The 20,232-nt window shown below is 37.5% G+C and overlaps 2 protein-coding genes across 14 annotated transcripts in view; one reads left to right on the forward strand and one right to left on the reverse strand.

The window, feature by feature from the left end:
* LOC5574095 overlaps positions 1 to 20,232 on the reverse strand; it is a 217,681-nt gene that overhangs the window by 54,152 nt on the left and 143,297 nt on the right. The window lies entirely within an intron of this gene.
* On the forward strand, positions 4,282 to 5,379 carry LOC110675429. The gene is made up of 2 exons (XM_021840434.1): positions 4,282 to 5,204; positions 5,272 to 5,379. The coding sequence occupies exon 1, from the start codon at positions 4,338 to 4,340 to the stop codon at positions 5,172 to 5,174; it is 837 nt and encodes a 278-aa protein (XP_021696126.1). The 5' UTR covers positions 4,282 to 4,337; the 3' UTR covers positions 5,175 to 5,204; positions 5,272 to 5,379.

The following is a 20,232-nucleotide window of genomic DNA, read 5'->3' on the forward strand; positions in this document are numbered from 1 at the left end:
AAAAAAAATCACGTATGTTTTCACGTAACAATGACGTTTGGATTATTTTGAGTGTAGATTTGTGCTCTCAAAATTTCGAGATACACAGATATAAATATTTAAATTTCAATGTAGCGTAAACAGAAGAGTATAGTGAAAGTAAATCAAATTCATCTATTGTTACAGCATCGCGTTTAATTGTCAACTAAAGATGCTTGAATGTTACATGATCGTGTAAATTTAAAGTGCACCCGATTGAAAAATAAGTTAGTTCTTGTTTTATAAATTATTCTACAATTCAAAATAATCAAGCGTGTGCTGGGGGAATGTAACACAATCGATTTATCTTCATCGATCCACTCTGCTGTAAATAAAGGTAACAAGACGCATGCGGTTACGAAAATAGTATTGGTACAGAAATATTAAAGGAGTATTTCAAATTATATATTCATCGTTCATCAAAACGAATCCTTTTAGTACTATACCATTTAATTCCACTAGAGTTTGTATCCTTTGACAGATACGCATATTTCGACCTCAACTGTAAGGCCGTCTTCAGTGTCGCGTAATAAAGTCGAGTCTAGCACACGGTAAGTCAGTAAGTGTTCAGTTCTAAGAGTTAGATAGAACGGACGATGTTTGATGGAGTGTTTGTCGGAGGAATTCTGGGGTATTTCCCGGAGGAAACCTGTAAAAATTCTCAGAGAAACTCCTGAAGAATTTCTTGAGGAACTCCGGAACTCCGGAAGAACTCTTGTAGGAACTCCCAAGGAATTGCTTTCTTCATGAAAAAATTTGAAAGAATTATCTGAAGGGTGTGCTCCGAAGGAGTTCCTGGAGGATCTTCAAAGTAATTCCTGGAAAAACTCCGAATGATTTGTTGAAGGAACTGCGGAACATTTTCCCAAAGGAACTCTAAAGAAATTTTAGGAGCAACTCTGAAAGAATTCCTGGAGGAATTTCTAAAGGAACTTTGAATGATTCGATGAGGGGAACTCTGGAGCGATTATTAGAGGAGCTGCGGATTTATGGAAGAACTTTGGAGAACTTCCTTGAAATTGCTGGATGAAATCTAGACAAATTGCTGGAGGAACTTCAAAACAATTTCTAGACGAAAGGAATTCCTGGAGGAACTCCGGAGGAAATACCCGAAGGTGCTTTTGGAGGAAATCCCCGGAGGAGTTGCTATTGGAAATCCCCTGAGGAATTACTGGAGAAAATCCCCGGAGGAATTCTTGGAAGAATTATAAGAAATCGCTAGAAGAGATTTTGGAGGAATTCCTCGATGAAATCCTCGGAAGAATTTCTGGAGGAAATTCCCGGAGCAATTCCTGAAGGAAAGCCCCTGAATAATTTCTGGGCGAAATCCCGAGAGGAATTTCTGGAGAAAAATTGCTGAAGTAAATCTCCGGAGAAATTACTGTTGCAAATCCCCAGAGAATTTTTTGGAAGAAATCTCTGGATGAATTCTATGATAAAATCCTCGGATGTATTTTTAATGAAATCCCCGGAAGAATTTCTGGACGATGCTGATGTTCATGCACATGCTCAAATCCCCGGAAGATTTTCTTTTGGAAATCCCCTGATAAATTCCTGTAGAAAATCTTTGGAGGAATTCTTGGGGGAAATCCTCGAAAGGATGCTTGAGAAAAAAAAAATATCCGTGCTAATTTCTGGAGCTAATCTCCGGAAGAATTCTTGGAGGTAATCTCCGGAGCAATTTAGGATGGAATTCCTGAAGGAAAGCCCTTGAATAATTTCTGAAGAAAATCCCCTGAAGAATTCCTGAAAAAAAAAATACCGGAGTAGTTCTTGGAGGATTTCCCCGGGGAAATTTTTGAAATTCCCGGAGGAATTCCTGGAGGAAATTCATATAGGAAATCTCCGGAAAAATTCCTGGTGCAAATTCCAAAGAAATTTTTGGAGGAAATCTTCTGATGAATTCTATAAAAAAAATCCCCGAAAGAATTTATGGAGAAAATCCACGGAGGAATTTCTGATTGAATTTCTGGAGGAAATCCCCAGAAGAATTCCAGGACGAAATTTCCGGAGGAATTTTTAGAAATCCCCTCCGAAAAACTGGATAAAATTGCTGGAGAAAATTTCCGAAAGGAATTCGTAGAGCAAGTTTCCTGGAAGAATTCCTGGGGTAAATCCCTGGAAGAATTCGTGGAGGAAATCCCCAGAGAAATACCTGGACGAAATCTCCGGAGAAATTGTTAGAACAAATCCCCAGATGAATTCCTGGAGGAAATTCCCGGATAAATTCTCTGAAAATATTCCCAAAAAATTTCTGGAGAAAATGTCTAGGGGAATTTCATAATTAAATCCCCAGAATTCCTGGTGGAAATCTCCAAAGAAATTCCTGGACAAAATCCCCGGAAGAATTTCTGGACAAAATCCCCGGAGGAATTTTTGGATGAAATCCACCGACTAATTTGTGATGGAAATACCTGTAGGGTTTCCTGAAGAAGAAATTCTCGGAGCAATTCCTGCAGCTAATCCCAGGATAAATTGCTGAATGAAACCCCCGGAGGAGTTTGTGGTCGAAATCCTGTTAGAATTGCTCGAAGAGCACCTGAAAATTTCTGTAGGACTTCGTTAAAGAATCTTTAGATTTACTCCCGTTGAAATTCGTGGTGGAATCCCCCCTAAAAAAAATCCCCGAAAAAAAAACCTGATGATCGCTTTCCTTCTTGAATCATCTTTAACTATTGCATCTTCACTTCCTAGACTACCAAGCTGAGGGAGAAAAATCCGAGCTGGTAAACAAACGTGTGTTAAACCAGATTTGGAACAGCTCAAATCCGACCTAAGATGGACCGGCAGTACGCCTGTTCCAAAAAAAAAAATAAACAAAAAAATGATATAAAATAAAAATGGAACATCATTTGTAACACCGATTCAAGTTCAAATTTTTAACATGGTCCAAAAATTTGGACCAAACCAGTGATTTGGACCAGCGGTGAAGTTGCCGTTAGAAATTCTATTTCTTCTTGTATGAAACTGCTTTATGCGAGACGTCCTTTATGCCAGTGATGTATTTGATTGCGTTCAATTAGTGTTCCAGAACAATTTGTTGATTGCAACGATTAAGGCTAAGTAGCCCGTCATTCGTTTTAGTTGCAATGATGACTTTGCTGCTTAAGCCTGATTCGCTGCTGACAAGTAATTTCTCTGCCTATCTTGATGCATGGGAAACTTCTGCAAGGAATCGATCAAGAATGCGCTTTTTTCTGATCGCAGTACGCAATTGAAAAGAACTGTCAGTTCAAATGGGAGTCGCTGTAGAAAATTTCTGCAAGGAATCGGCGAGAAGTTTCTTTAGCGATTCCTTTTCAGTAGCAAATCGGGCTTTACAATTTCAAAGTGATAAAACTCAGTCTTGATAGTTTATATTGGCCTAACATGCATAAAGCATGCTGATACTTTTTCAGCTGTGCCAGTGTAAAAAAACAACTGATTTTATTTGATTCGAAATCGTGAGATGAATTAGCAACAATCATCAACGACGCGTACAAATTACAATGACGGCCTACTTCGCCTTAAGTAAGGCCCTGAGAAGGAGGAGATAGCTGGCTTAGATTGAGAGCTACAAAAAGTCGAGGGAACCAGTCAACAACTGTCACTTTAAAACTGAACACACGGCAAAATTCAAGTAAACGTAATTAAAATTTCCAGGTGTTTTTCGATGATTTCACACTTTAAAAAGTTGATTATCTAAATATATTTGTGAGTTGGCAAAGTGCTAATGATTTTCTTATATTTTTATCCTTCTTCATAGTGAATAACAAGAAGAGAATATGATTTTGTCCAAAATGAGTTCATCTGACCGTTGTGCACAACTCAACAGTTAAAGAAAGAAATCCAAGAAGACAAAAAACATGTCAACTGCCAGTGAGCTGTCTCCTCTCTCTCAGCTCAGGTATAGACAAACAAAGGGCACATTGGCATTGATAAACAATGATATTGCTAGTCGCTGTTGAGCCCAATCCAACTCGATCACGCTATCAGGGAGAGCTAACATCAATTTTCCTGATAGTGGTGTCAGTTTGCATTGATGGACCAAAATAGGCTTTAGGGCAAGGTTTTCCAGAAAAAAAAAAATGCTCAGGATCTCTTGAGCCCTTTTCTAGCGATTATCCAGAAGCATGCTTGACCATTAAACATTTATAAAACAATGAAGCGAACAGAAATCCATGTAAAAGTACATTTTTGTTGTTCAAAACCTCACTGTATGATTACAGCATGAAAATCAGTTTGTAAAGGTGATTCAGCCCTTTTCACATATTACTCTAGACTTATCTCAGTAGGCACTCATATTTATCTCACTTTTGTTCATCAAACGACAAACGAAAATGGCCGCGGAACCATCTTTGGAGTTCAAACTGGACGAAGACTTTCTCTTCATTCTGGGTTTCGCCCGGAGCAGCATGTATCTGTTCCAAAAAAGGCCCGTCGAACAAGGGTTGATCGAATCGTGGTTCGAGAAGCTGTGCCTCGAAATCCACCACGGAATAGACGCCAAGCGGCAGCGTAACCTCTATCTCGTCAAACTGGTAAACTGCGTTCAGTCCGGAATTCTGACTGACCCCTTCCTGGCCAAACCTCCAACCGGACCGTTAGATCCATTGCCGCAAACCATCGCTCCTTCGAACCTGGATGAACCTCCGTGGTTGAAGGAATTCGAAGCAGAAGCAGCTGCCATGGCGTTGGAAAGTGGTGGCTCGAAGGACTTCAGCAGCTATCTCTGCACCAAGCAGTTGGACGACGGAAAGGGCCTCTGCGCGTATCTGGCAGTGTCGGTGGCCGATGAAGGAGAGAAGCCCCGGTGGTTCGAAATGGGCTCGGGAAGGCCTTTGCTGTTGTCCGAGCTGGACGCGGAAATTGAAGCCGCTTTTCAGGACTTCATGGGACGTGTAGAAGAGGACGGAATACTGGAGGAGAGTGGGGGTCTTGGGGAGTACAGCGAGAAGCTGTTGGATGCCATTAGACGAGAGTTGGATGGTCAAGCGCCAGCTGGAGAAGACGTGTATTTGGATTATTTGCTGACGGAGTTAGCGGCGCACATGGCCAACAAATCGATGGGTCGGGAATTAGAAACGTACAATCATGCCCAGAGAAGGGCTTTTCTCTTGGGTTATTTGGAGAAAAAGCTGCGAGTTCAAATGGAAGAGAGGGGATACATATACTGAAATCTGAAGTTCTTATACACTACTTATTTTGTAATGCAAATTAAAATTTTAGTAGAATTTTCCGATTTTTAATTTATTATCGATTTATTTATTTAAGCTGAAACATCTCGGAATCCAGAGAAAGCTTGATGACTGAAAAACACTACGTTTGTTATGCGAAATAGGTTAATATTTCAAAAATATGTTCTGTAATAAATCAGTATTTCAATGCCTTTGGATTTGTCGCCGACGCCGCTTACCTTTACAATCGATGCAGAAACGTCTAATACTGAGGCACATTTTTTTCGGGCGCACTTCACCCCAACTTATGGAGATATACCCACAATGGCGGTTTTTGAATGAATCTTTCGCACTTTAGCACTCAGCATGTAACCTGTCGGCACCTACAACTGTTTTGGACACCAAAGTCGACGACACGAACGGCGACAATGCGTTGACAGGGAAGATTCGTCGTTCGCTACTGATGCCCAACATCAATGGGCGCAACAGACACGTGACCAAAGCGCTGGGTGACCCCCCGTCACGTCAGTTTCGGCGGCACTTTTTTTCTTCATCACAGTTCTTCGGGTCCGCTTCCATCTTCTTCTTGTAGTGGCTGCGAGTGCTCCGGACGATTGGTGAAATTTCCCTTTGTTTACAAAACATTCACTGGCGAAACGATTCCCATAAAAATGGCCACAAGTGACACTACCAAATTTCAATTAGAAACGACAACTCGTGATCGTTGTCGTTAAAATTGGCGCTTGGCTTCAGAAGTGGTGCGGTAGTGTTTAATTTCGTATGCGAAAACATTGCGAACAAGAAGAGTCAGTTGCGATAATGGTACAAGGCAATGTAGTCAATTGGCCTTTATGTGTAAATATATTTGAACAAGCTTCTGGGTGTTCTGCTCGTTACAGTGATAGGTATAGCGATCCGTATTTTTTTTAATCAAGTTTGTAAATGATTCATAAATTTCATAAAATATTACACAATCCAGTCTTCTATCGTTTTTGCAGAAATTATCCCCCTATAGGTAAAAAGTTGATTTCCAAAACTCTCAATAGAATCTTTTGAATCCAGGCCCGTAACTGGTCTTTGGTGCGAACCGAAAAAAAAAATAAGACAGACATATGCTAATTATCAGGACATTTTTCAAGAATTTTAGAAAATTACTGATCTTCCAGGGAATTCAACATTCTTGATATCTATGGAGAAATTTTCAAGTATCTTCTCAAGAATCCCAAAAGAACACTGATAAACAAGGGGCATTCCCAAACGGTAAGAGTACCAAGAGTTCAACAGAGCTGAATGAGCAATTTTTGAGGATATTGCGAAAATATTAAGCATTAGCGGTTTGCCTGTTTCTGCACTCACAGCCTTCCACTTAACTAGCAGTAATCAGATTATTTAGTTTGTCGGGAATCCGTAAATGGTTATACCAGACTAGGGAACCATTATTGTAAACCAGAAAGTTTGATTCCAATATGGCCCCATGAATCGATGTTATCTACTACACTACACACTACAGCGTAACAAAAATGACATTTTTGTGTGTCTCAAGGATCAAATTATGTGTTGCTAGCAGATTTGGGGTTGCTGTATCTGATGCCGTTCTCAGAAATGTTCCAGCACGTCACAATTTTTAGCTACAGGTCACCAAAGTTGTATAAAACACTGTTTTTATTGACATTCACATAAAATTTAGAATATGATTTATCAAACTTTTTTGTGATCTAATCCACCAAGCATGCAAAATAGGACTTTAACTTTCATTTCAGATATAAATTAAAAAGTTAATTAAAAAATTAAATTAAGATTAAATCGATTTTTCCAACATGCTTGCAGTCTTCATAGAAAATTCTTTGTTTCTTTTATATGACATAATACAATACTTTTCGGAATCATAAAAAATAACTTTTGAGCATCTAAAACATTATGAACATTGTTGATAAAAAATGTTTTACACATGAAAATTGAATTCCGGGCCAAATTAAGTGTATAAATTGCCTTACAAGCCGGAAAACTTGCATGCAAGTTGGCTAAATTGGTCAAATTTCGCATTTTCAACAGTAAATATCTCAAAAAGTAGACGTGCTATGATACCTTTGAAAACGGCAATGGATTCAGCAATCCTTAATTTAGTAAATAGCGGTATTTTGGTGCTTGACACAAAAACGTGTTCCGCAGTGTTATGTGATATTTTTATATGAAATCAAGATTGTACCCCATTACCCCGAATGCCATCACCCCGTAATCCATTATCCCGAATGTACCATTACCCCGAATTCCATCACCCAGAATGCTGTTTCTCCGAATTTACATGACGATATTGATGACATTTCCCCATGATATTGGTAATCGGGGGGTAATGTCATTCGAGGTGATGGGTCGTTCGGGTTAATGGCATTCGTGGTAATGGGATTCGGGGTAATGGAGTAAAATCACCATGCTTAAGGTTACACGGGAGACCGTGTTATTTTTCCTATCTTTTGCCTCACTCTACCAATTATCATCAAAACTTTGTGGATGCAAATCTCGAGTTTTAGTGAACCGATGAAGCTGGGTTGTGTACTACATATATCGAATCATAGTGATACATTTTACGCATCGGTATATGGAGTGGTTCTTGGGATTTGCTTCTTCAAATGGATAGGGTGATTATGATAACGTCCCGTGCGGCCTTAAAACATACCTCTACTACGTGTTCCTTTCACCGGTGTAAGTTCTTTTGCAGGGAAGTTTTAAATAAATCATGATTTTTATACATCTGATGATAGAATAATTTGGAATCTATCGACTGATACGTTAAAATCACATATTTCATGATTTTATCACCATGTTTTAGAAGTTTTAGTATCGCCCTTTTAGTATCGGTCTGTATTTAGACGTCGATAGATGTGGAGTGTAATACCGGCCTTCTTATTCTTTTTTCTGACGTTACGTCCCAACTAAGACAGAATCTGCATCTCAGTGTTTTCATGAGTACTTCCATAGTTAATAATTCACGACACAAAAATATTCTATGCCTCAAAAAGTTCGAGAAATTTTCATCCCGAAAACATGCTCGATCGGTGGAATTTGAACCCACGATCCTGAGCTTAGTCGTGCTGAAAAGCGGCGCGTTTACCGCTACGGCTATCTTGTCCAGCCAACCAATCGCAAATATCTGGATTTGATGCCAAATCCTGTTCCCGTCACTTTTAAATCAGCCCCTTATTTCAAACATTTTTCAGCTCTCCCGAAAACCTAAACAAGTTATCAGAATTCTTTCTTCACTATGTTATTATGAAATAACTTCAACTGAGTTGAATAAGATTTGGAGAAAATTTGATAATGAAACCGTGAGAGCTAGAAATTCTTCGCAAAAGAGCTGACAAAGTCGGGTTAGTGCTGTATACAGAAAATTCTGATTTAGCGTTAGCGTAGTTACGGTATACTTCGTAGCTATAGTATACAGAAAATTCTGATTTATATCAAAAGTCTGTTAACAGCGGGACGAATGCCCAAAAAAGAGTGTTTTTTCCTGTTGCGTTTTAAACGTACTTTTATCGGCATGGTGTCTTCGGATGAAAATTTTCAAATAATATGATGCATCGGGTGACCAGAACATTTAGTTCGTAATCTCGCCACAGGTGGTGCTGCAAATTTCAACTTTTTTATATGGCGATTTTTAAATATGGTGTCTTTGAAAAAATGTAAATTTATGGAATTGAAACAAATTTGCTGACTACACCAACAGTCCATCTGGTCACCATACTGGAATACAAAGAATTTCCATAAAAGGGCCTCTAAATATCGTTTTGTTCGAATATTTTCAAACTTTGAAGTTTTTGATGGTAACAATATTCTACAAAATGATGTAAATAATCAAAATATACAACTGTATTACAGTAAATAAAACCAAACCAAAACGCAAATAAGGAAAGTTATAATCAATTTTTGGTAAAGTATACCCAATTTTTATGGTTTTGTTGTTATCAGGGAGACAAATGAATGCAATTTAATGTTCCCTGGGTTCAAACAGGGATATCTGAAGAGACCATCGACTCATGGAAATATCGAGTAATTGAACGTAATAACAATACTTTGGTAAGCTGTTCGAAGGGATTATCATAGTAATTATGAAATGTGGTTTTTAATATGATTCCATGAGTCGATATCAAGTTATGAAACATCGAACATGGAACATGGAGGTTTAATTCTAACGGTTTCATCCGTATCCATGAATATCCAAACGAGGCAGCATGAATTTGATGGGCCACTTTTTTTACTTCTAATATGACCATATTTGATTTGTATACCATTTAGAACCCCATTGTCTTTAAAAAAAAAGTAGGGTAAGGGGTCATCTCGTCAAATCATCTTGTTTCTGATAGAAAAACGAGGAATTTGTATAGTTCTATCGCACAACATCAAAAATAGGGATGTGATCTATAGCTGCGACATGGATTCAGACTAACATAGCTGAATTTTTACATATTTTCATCGCTATCAAAAAGCGATGCAAATGTTCATTTTACCTGCACTATGTGGGTAAAATGAACAGCGGTTGGCGGTAAAATGAACACCACGCAAAAAACGTGAGCAAAACAAATATTTCTGAACATTTTCATTGCCCCACCGAAAATGCATCCATTAATGATTGTAACCCATTCAAAAATAATTCTAAAGGTATCAGATTTGACATCATATCATAACGATATTCACCTCACTGAAAAACCTCAAGTCTTCCGAGCTAAAAGTAACGTCAGTTCTAATTTTCAAACGTGGTTTTCTAAAATCTTAGTGTTCGTTGATATTTTCACTTCAATTGACCTACGTATCAATTCAAACAATTCAATTCGAACAAAATTCATCGAAATTTGTATTTTCTCGGTAAAAGATACTGTGTTCATTTTACCACCCCTGTTCATTTTACCACCCCTGTTCATTTTACCACCACTTCCCCTAATTTAATTAAAATTAGTAGCTGTATAACAGTTTATTCAGCTAAAATCTAGGACAGGACGTGACAGCTCAACTAAGCCTACCCCGTTGTTTTACAGTCGATAACCTAGACGATACAGAAGCCAGTGTTACCAGTATCTTTTTCAAGCAAATCTTGTGAATAAATTCAATTATCAAAACTCATAATTTGATTGTTTCTTACACGCTTAATTAATTTAGTGCAATAGAGGATGCTAAATGTTTATTAAATCATTTAAAAATTCAAAACCGGCGATATTTGTAAAGATAATTGACACAATTTCCATTATATTGGTCTCAATGAGGTATTTTTATTTATTTTAGCATTGTAGGAGCACATGCTTTGAACTTATATCCAACATTAATACATTTGAGACGAAACGATTTCATGAAAAATTTACAAACTTTTCTTAAAAACTCTAATTTATGAACTAGCAACACGGCCGGGCCAGCAACAAAGTGCCCTGTTGCAATCAACTCAACTGGTCTTTTTTGACAGGCAATTGGTTTCGTTATTGTACTTTGACCTGTCACGTCTTGTCTTAGGCTAAAATAGGCTTTGAAGCAGTGCTGGGAATGATAATAGTAGTAGGCTTGAATTTCGAAAATCTCACGTGGCTCTTCCCAGTACAGTAGTACAAAAACGCGAGTCTCATCAAGTAGCCTATGTTGGGTGCATGAATTTTCTAAATCGTTAGTGTCATTGAAGGCTCTCAATGCGGGAAATGCAGCGGGAAATAGAACATTTTTCTACAGTAATTTTGGCTTGTCCTAAGCAACGGGTGTTTTGCTATTTTCAAGGCTTTTTGCCTACAGCAGCGATGGGCGTGAGTTTCACTGGCTTCACTGACTGTGATTTGCTTTGCTTGGCTACTGTAGAGTAATTTTTAGAATTTTTCCCAACCCTACTTTGAAGTGATTTGTTCATCGCTTATTCCACTACAGTGTTTGTTGGGAAATTCTGTTGGAGAAGATGAGATTCATATAGGATGTCTGAAATATGCCAATAATTTCGGAAAAAGTCCACTTACAAAGTTTTGCTATAAATCCAATTAACGTGACCCATTTACTTTTATCATAATTTTGGCACTTAGTAACACTAGCTGAGATATTGACATATTTACCAAAAATAAATCAACTTTAACAGAACCTTTGGAAACTCATTAACGCATATACGCAATCGATTCAATACCAGAAAGTTACCTCCCTTCAAACTGATCTATACTCGCGTAGATACCAAAGCACAGTAATAGCCAAAAGGTTCTGATCCTGTGATCGTTCTTGAACTCACAAATAAGTCAACAGATGCAATACTTTTTTCATGTCGTACATATGAATCCAAAAATAACTAGTAGAACAATGCTAATCGCGAGAGAAATAAAAAGTAAAATTATAAAATTAGCTGACAGAGATCAATGATACACTTTCTTATGCTACATGCTAGCAATTAGGGGTTTGTCTATAAAATACGGGGACCTATTTTTGAAAATTTTTGATCTCATTTTTTTGCTGATTTGTTCTCTTTATATTTCTTCAAATTGAATAGATCGTGGTCGTTCTTCCCTTCTAAGAGGTTACATTATTTATGAACGACCCCTAAAACCACCAAAGGAGTTGATTCATCAATCCCAAGCCGCCTTACTCACCGTCATGTTTCGCTTGTTTATTGTGGCATTTTATTGGTAGGAAGTTTATTTGCGGACTCAAAATTCTTTGCTAATTTACAAGACAATTGAAGCCATCATATTCCCCCAGCTCAAGATAACGACGAACTCGCCAAAACAGAGCTCGATGATGTCAACGTAGTCAAATATCGTCTGGCCAATATCCTCCCCGAAAGCAAGAAAAAAAACTCCGAACAGTGCAAAAATCGTCGACGACGACAGACGAGCGTCCCTGATCCCACTCAAATTTTAGTGCGTCTTGTAAAGAAAAGTAGCAGCGCCGCAACCCCATTGACCGATGACGGCGGGTTGAAGTGCAAAAACATCATCCTTAGTGGAGGACAGTGATCCAAACTTGGCCACAAGACTAAAAAATTAAGATTGTCTATTCATTCATGCTTTTTTTTAGTATCAAATATCAATCCCCGAAATTCCCAAATCATATTTGGTATGTTTACTCTTCTAGGATGTCAACAAGTGTAGAACATGGCACTCCTTCAAAATGTTTGGACTTTTGCAGAGTTTGTTTGAGATATCTGGGGTACGCTCTTAAATGATCATTTCAACACTGTTCCTTCATAAAGGCTTAACTGACATGATCGATTTCTTATTACCTGCTCAAATTGTCTTCAAAATGTTTCCACGTTTTGGTAATTAATTAAGCGGTTGTTGCAAGATTTTTTACTTTTGGCCAACATTTACATGAATTGTGGCCACTGTGCGAGGACAGATCGACAGCAAGCGTAGGTATACATTGTTATTTTTGTCAGCACGAGAGAGACAGACGCCACGTCGCGGCCTGGCATTATTGCTGCAACAAAGAACACTGAATGAAAGAACGCGAAATTTCGCTTTCAAAACGGCCCGAACGAATAATTTGAGACGCCGAAAGTCGGATTCTCGGATTTCAACCTACACTGGCTGGCTTTTGGGAATTCAGCGAAAATGGCTTATTCTTGGTGAATTGTAATGGAACACTTGAGTTTTGTTGACTAACTGATGATGAATATTAAGTCATTCATTAATTGGATGTTACAGTCACAATATTTGAAAAATTTAACTGAATGATAGGGTATTTTCAGTAAGGTTTCTATGATTTGCATCTGGAACGATCATCAGAGACTTTTGCAGCAAGAATTGTGTCGATTTCACCTCTGCCTATCCACACCTGTTATGTGAATGCAAATTTTCAATGAGAACAAACTGAATATTGCGTACAATCTAGCACTGACTTTTAAACTGTATATCAACTCAATTTGTTCAAATGCGCTACCCACCACCCACAAAGTCGTCAGGTGTGATCTTCGCAACCCCTTGAATAACATTTTTGTATCCTTTGACAGATACGCGTTATTCGACCTCAACAGTTCGAGCTTATAGTCGAGATTTAAATACGCGTATTTGCCAAAAGACGAAAAGTCAAGTTTAGTACACAACACGGAAGACGTACAGTTGAGGTCAAAATACGCGTATCAGTCAAAGGATACAAACTCTATTGGAATTAAATGGTATAGTACTACGGTTTTTCATTTATTGATAGGTATTCCATTAAACAGATCGAAGATTTATTATTATAAAAATAACTAAAATTTGCTCCCCGAATAACATAATAGTGGTATGTAATGGCAAAATTTGTTATTTAAATGACAAATCAATCACTTCGAATTATAAGTTGGCCATTCAAAAACTTAATTTGCAATTATCATGCTAACGCAAGAGCAAATTTTAGTTACAATTTTTAATTATTTTAACTCTTGTTTCAAACAAATTAATAACAAATTTAGTTCTTAGGCAATCAGGGTATCTAAAACAGAACAGAGTTCAAAAGAAAACTTCCTATGCAAAACAGGGATCCATGCTTCTAACTGCAAATAAACGCCGTTGTTTTGTTAGTTCTATTTGTTTAGAGAGCTACCATCCCAGCAGCAGCCACATCAATGACCCAATTATGTGTGGTGTGTCTCAAATTCCCTGTGCTTCGATTCTAACTTATTGCGGTGGCAAGATTTCCGAAACATAAACAGAACCACCGAATGCAAACACACTGGTCTGAAATCGCGTTCAGAGAGCAAGCGAGTGTGGCAGGCTGCTACTTCAGTTTTGCGTCAACGTTAGCATTTTCGTGAACGTTTCTCGGAATTTAGTGGGTAGCAAGCGTGATCAGCAAAAACCTAGTTTGGCCGAGTGATTTAATCTCCGATTCGAATACTGTCGCACAACGAAAACAGTTGATCCGTCATGGCTCCTACGCATCGGCATCGAAACAGATTAGCAGTCAGACACCGCCATTTATTTAACCAACTGGATCGTTTTGAACAAAGACAGTGTTAGACGATGTTTGACAATGTTTGAAATTTAATGTTCTCTCACAAACGTTAACCAATAATGAATCATGAGAAAACAACCATTTGAAGGGGCAATTCTTTACCATCATCACCATCATCAAAAGCTCGAAAGTATTTTTTTTGCTGTAGAATTGAATTTTTATCAATTAACAGGTTTTTACTGTGTTGGAGAATACAGAACAGAGAAACAAATAATCCATAAACATTTTCTTTTTTTCATTTGCTTTCATGTGAATGTGCGAACTATAATGAGTTCTTTCCTCTTAGGGGAAGGGCACTAATTTTCGACCCATTCATACGTTTTAGGCCTACTTTGTATGAAAATCAGAAAATTGGTACAGATTTCTTGTGGGTCGAATATTAGTGCTTTTCCTCTAGAGCCGCATTGAAATCGCTTTTCACTGGTGCATTTTCTCTACTAGGGCGTCTGGCCGGTATGGTCATCAAAACCATAGGCATGTGGTAGGGTCTCGTCTGTCTATTTGTCAGTAACGCTCTTAAATATTTCACAAACAGTTTCACAGCAAAACACTACAATAGCTGTTTAAATTCTGTAACACTACAACAGCATTTGGAAAGCTTTCTTTTTTTAGTGTAGATAAAACATACATTTCGGCGTGTTTTCAATCAGTAGGGTAGTTCGCTAATTGTTGAATAGTATTATGTTTATACAAGGAACAAGAACACCTACTGTTCAACCTTAGGCGAGATTTTAAGCCGTACAATTGGCGAATTACCTTAGTAATATGTAATGAAAATGATTTAGCACAGAGAAGAAAAAAATGCTAAGAAAAACATCTTCCTAAAAGTAATACATAATGTTTGCTTTGAACTGTTTCTTGGGGAATAATGTAATTAAGTTGAAATTATTCAACTAACAGCAGTTTTGCATAGGCGTGGGTAATAAATATTTGCTTATATTACACTTATCAATAAGTGTTTGATTTTTATTTACTTTTGAAATGTAGCTTACAGGTGTGTAATTATACAAAAATCATTTGAAATGATGAATTTACAATCGTGCTGCAAATCATTCCATTAAAATTCCTGTAAACCCTCATCTAAAGAATCCCTATTTTCGACTGTAATCTAGTCTAACAATTGAATTGTTTGAAAGCTAGTTATTTGGTAACCGACCAGAAAGAGCCAAACCTCATATAACGGTCTAGGACGAACATTTGAGCGAAGAACTAATTGTTAATACTAATGCTAATCTAACAGTTTCAAAACAATAATTTAAGAAAGTAGGCAAAAATACAGATTTTTTAACGAATTTCTTATGACGGAAGTTAATTAGCCTTTTTTTTATTTAACTAACGAAGAATCAAAAACTTCAACAATGGAAAGCTTTTCATCTATTGTTCAAAATATCAAAGCTATATATTCTGTTTGAGGGATTATGCCTGAACGGGGCGAAATTAACAACCCTTCAATCTCTGAGAATATGCATACTTCTTCAAATGCTCATACACTGCATGGAATCTGTATTGCATTTGAAATGTTTGACGGTATGAAAGTTTATGTTTTTGCTTCAATTTTTCTTTGAAATTTGACTTGAAGTTTTTCTCAGTTTCAAATTGGCATATAAGCAGGGCGGTGGAAGAATCTAATTTTTGAGCAACCAGTGACGAAACCAGAAAGATTCTCTTTAGCTATTATAATTGATGGAGAGCCCTTTTACATATCGAAACGATTGACAGTCATGGATTATTTTGGAATCACTAGATTTCACGCAAGTGTCCATATCTTTTTACCAGCTTTGTTTTCGACTCAATTTGCTATCTCACTTTTCTGAACGGATGTAGCACGTCGTATGTACTAATATCAAAATTATTCTCCTAGAATTCAAAGTTATTATTAATGCAAACACTTTACTTTAGCTGATCGGCTATCGGTACACTGACCCTAAAACGAAATACAGCAACATTGACAACTACAGCTTTCTAACTATATTATATGATTTGATATCTATAGAGTTTTAGTTCCTTCATCTAGATACCTGCTTGGAAAAAAACATTGCGAACATGGATCTACGATATCTTTGGAGTTCGATTCTCGAAGGCATTCTGAAAAATCTTATAGTTCTTGAAAGAGTTAGCATTTTATTGCAGTTTCAACTGACATGAATTATTTCAAGAATATCTCTAGGAATTATTCAAAACCTTTCTCATTGTTTTCAAAGAAAATCATCATTAGGTTTTTTTCAGAAATAACCTCTCAAAAAAATGGCCTCAAAGTGCACGAGTTCCAAGAAAACTGTAAATTGAATCATTGCGGAAATTTCTAACTGTGTTGCAGTTCTGGACACTCGAGTTTTTTGAGTAATTTCTAGGTTACTAGAAGAACTTTTTGAGGAATTACCGGAAGAGATCCATGGTAGAATTTTGTTGGATTTATTCCAAGCTCCTTGGCAGTTCCTTGATGAGATCTTTTGTTAGATCTTTGGCGGAAGTTTCGATTTTCAAAAACCTCCAGAAATAATTCTTAAGGGTACTGCCGTGCGGAGTGACATTGGGTCTAGGGGTGACCTTGATCGCCTTTTTCGATGCATCTGATGGACATCAAGAAACTATTATACAACCAAGAATTGCAGAATTCGTTCTCATTTGATTTTGAAGCATGATCAAAGCTCGCGAAGAAAACCTTCCCATCAGTAGCCATCAGGTCCATGATCGACGATGTATCACAAGTTGTAACAAGTTTGATAAATAAGAGCAGCAAACGAGAGCCCCAAAGAGAGTGTGATGAAAAAAAAAACATTTTTCGCGCTTGATTACCATTGGGGGTAGGTGTTTTATTGGCACGATAAACAATCCCCAAATATCTCCCAGGTTTGGAGCTTATTTAGATGGGTTTTATCATGCACTGCTATTCCCTCGATCCAACTAGAGTTGTAGCTTGTTTATTACAGAGAGCGATAAGTGAGTGATTATCTCAATTTTCTCAGGATTCAATGCCTGTCTATAACTATATAGAGAGCTGTTTATAACGCCTTCTTGAAGCTTGTCACATGGTTTTAAGTATACAATACTGGTTTTAGTAAAAACAACGATCAAAGTCAACCTCATCGTCATCCCGCACGACGGTTCACAGAGAAACTTCTGCAACTTCATGAGATCTGAGATAATCCGTAGAGCCATATTTGGAGCAATTCTTAAAAAAAACCTAAAAAATACTTATGACTGGGAGAATAACTGGAAAAAATCGACATAGGAACTAACTGGAGGAATTCTTTTAGGGATTTCTAAAAAATACTATTAGCGAATTTCTTCAAGAACTCTGGAATATAACTTTGTGGATTTTCTCCTAAGAACTTCTATAGCAATCGTTGAAAAATCCACTACAAGGAGAGAAAAAAATACCAAAGAATATTTTAGGCTTCAGAGACCTTCCATTTTAAGATCAGCATTAAAATAGTGACCAATGCTCCAAAAGAGACCTGCTACGTGCATTCGGGCTAGTAACGTAGTTCTAGAATGATATATTACAGTCAACTCTCCCTAACTCGATATTGAAGGGACCATCGAGGTAGGGAGGTATCAATAAACAGAACACATATTTTTCAATTTTTGATGGTATTTTTATTATTTCAACAAATTGCATTCAAAAAAGTAAATTATATGTAAAAATGGTAAATTTTAAGTACATTTAGCAACGTGACACTTTTTGCACAGTCTTTAAAAATTTAATTTTTTAACCCTACTATCACTATAATCATAATTATCAAATTTATTATATTGAGATACAGAATATCGAGTAAAGGAGAGTTAACTGTAGAATAATATTTCAAGCGCAATGACATTATTAAACCACTCTGTGCCATGGTAGCTACAGAGCTCCATTGATTTTTTTATGAATTGGAGTAAAAACGAATCAGATGGATACTATGTAATGGTTACTAGAATATGATTCTACACTCATCAGATTTATATAAAAATGAACTAATTTTTGTAATAGTAAAACTATTGATAAGCAATCAATTTACTATTGCAGAACATTTTTTTTTTTTTGAAACTGGTTGCTATTTTTATTTGTTTAAGCATTTTTTTTTTTGTATATAAACGCTTCTTTTGTGAAGCTGGAATCTCAGGGTTTCCAGAATTCAGTGCATATTCTTGATTTCACAACTGGGAAAAACTACATTTGAGTAATGTATTTTCTCATTACCATAACTCAATACCCCTTGTCGCAAATGTCTTCGCATACCAATGGAGAACGAATATCCCGATGAACCCGCACCCCAGCCGGGCGGCTACGAGACGCGTCCAAATTGAAAACTTTCGCTCTTAATGCGCTGATGCTGCTGGCTTCCTCCCCAAATGCGATGATCTGCGACCGATTCTATTTTCAATCTTCTTCTGTCGACGGGGCGTTCTTCAACGCGTCTTTTTCCATTTTCCACTCAACCCAGGCTGCTCTAGAGAGCTGGGCTTATACAGTGATGGACAATACATTTGCAACTTTTTCGATTTTCCATCCAAAATGGACAACTTTAGAGGTTATAGAGGTATCAGAGTTGTTTATGGACCGATTTGAATAAAATTTTCAGCTTTTCAAACATAACTTGAATTTTAACATATATTTTTAAGGCGAAATAGGCCGTCATTGAAATTTGTACGCGTCGTTGATGATTGTTGCTAATTCATCTCACGATTTCGAATCAAAGAAAATCAGTTGGTTTTGCACTGACACAGCTAAAAAACTATCAGCATACATGCAGTAAAGTTAGCGCGTACCGTGATACTTTTTCAAGTCAATATAAACTATCAAGACTTAGTTTTATCACTTTGAAATTGCAGGCTGCAAAGTCATCATTGCTGCCAAAACGAAAGACGGGCTACTTAGCCTTAAGTGATTTTTCAAATCCCGAGTTCAAGAACAATAACGTTTGGAATAATTCACATTGATCATAAACATGAAGGATTAGCTTCATTGTATCTTTAGCAAAGTTATAGATTTAAATGAGATAAACAAATAAATCGTTTATGATTTTCCACAAAACTATCACTTTATTCAAATTGCTATTAATTTTGAAGTCGTAATTGGAAAAATCTTTTCAAAATATATGTTGAAATTTACGTTATCGCTGACGTGCGTTTGAATAATAATTAATCTTCGAGCTGTTTAGTAGAATACCTATAAATAAATGAAACCCGTATTCAGTACTATACCATTTAATTCATCTAGAGTTTGTATCTTTGAGAGATACGCGTATTGCTACCTCAACTGTAAGGCCTTTTTCAGTGTCTGGTCCATGAACTTATATTATCTAGTCAACCAGAGTTGACAATTTTGTATGAAAATTTGAAAAAGTTGCAAATGTATTGTCCAATACTGTAGGTGTAGATATGTGCAGATGGGAAATTTTGATTCATACAGAAATTTTCACCGATTCGCACTGAACACTTCTACATTCTCACTGGCAGACGAGACCATTTCTGATGATGGGATTACTTTTACGATTCTTTTAACTTTTCACAGGTCCTCGGCTAGTAGTTGGAGATCCGGCTTTAAAGCAGCTATTCATAACCATAAATCACATACATTTTTCACTTATCGATCTTCACTGGTACTGCCCACCGGTTTACCCCTTCTGTGGATGCACACGTCTGAGTAATTACACTTCAATTAGATAACAATTCAATTTCAATTGCAAAGTTGCTTCTGTTCAATAGCAAGACAGCAAGCACAGCCCCCCTTATGAGGAATGTCAATTGATTCCCCCTTCCTCTGGAACTGAACACTCCGCACACGTTGCCCGCCCTTCCAGCGATCCTTCCCTTGTTTCACAGATCGTCAACGCGCCGTTTCTGGAGGCGACTCTCCGGAAAAAAGGGGCACGACCGGAAAACGCGATTCGACGACGCGAACCAAACGCCCGGTACAAATTGCCAACACACGTCCAACCGTGACCAGAGTTCAAACGCGAAAACTAGCGTCGATTTGACGAGTGGCTTGTTCTCTGGGCGCGGCGGCGGTCTCCCACAGGCCCGCTCAGTGTTGAGTGTGTTCATCAACAGCACATTCGATTCGAGTGAGTGAGATCCCGCCCCATATTGTACTCAGCTCCATAAGTCGCACCGAGCCCGAGCGACGAGCGCG

Source organism: Aedes aegypti, chromosome 2, assembly GCF_002204515.2.
Source record: "Aedes aegypti strain LVP_AGWG chromosome 2, AaegL5.0 Primary Assembly, whole genome shotgun sequence".
NCBI lineage: Eukaryota > Metazoa > Arthropoda > Insecta > Diptera > Culicidae > Aedes > Aedes aegypti.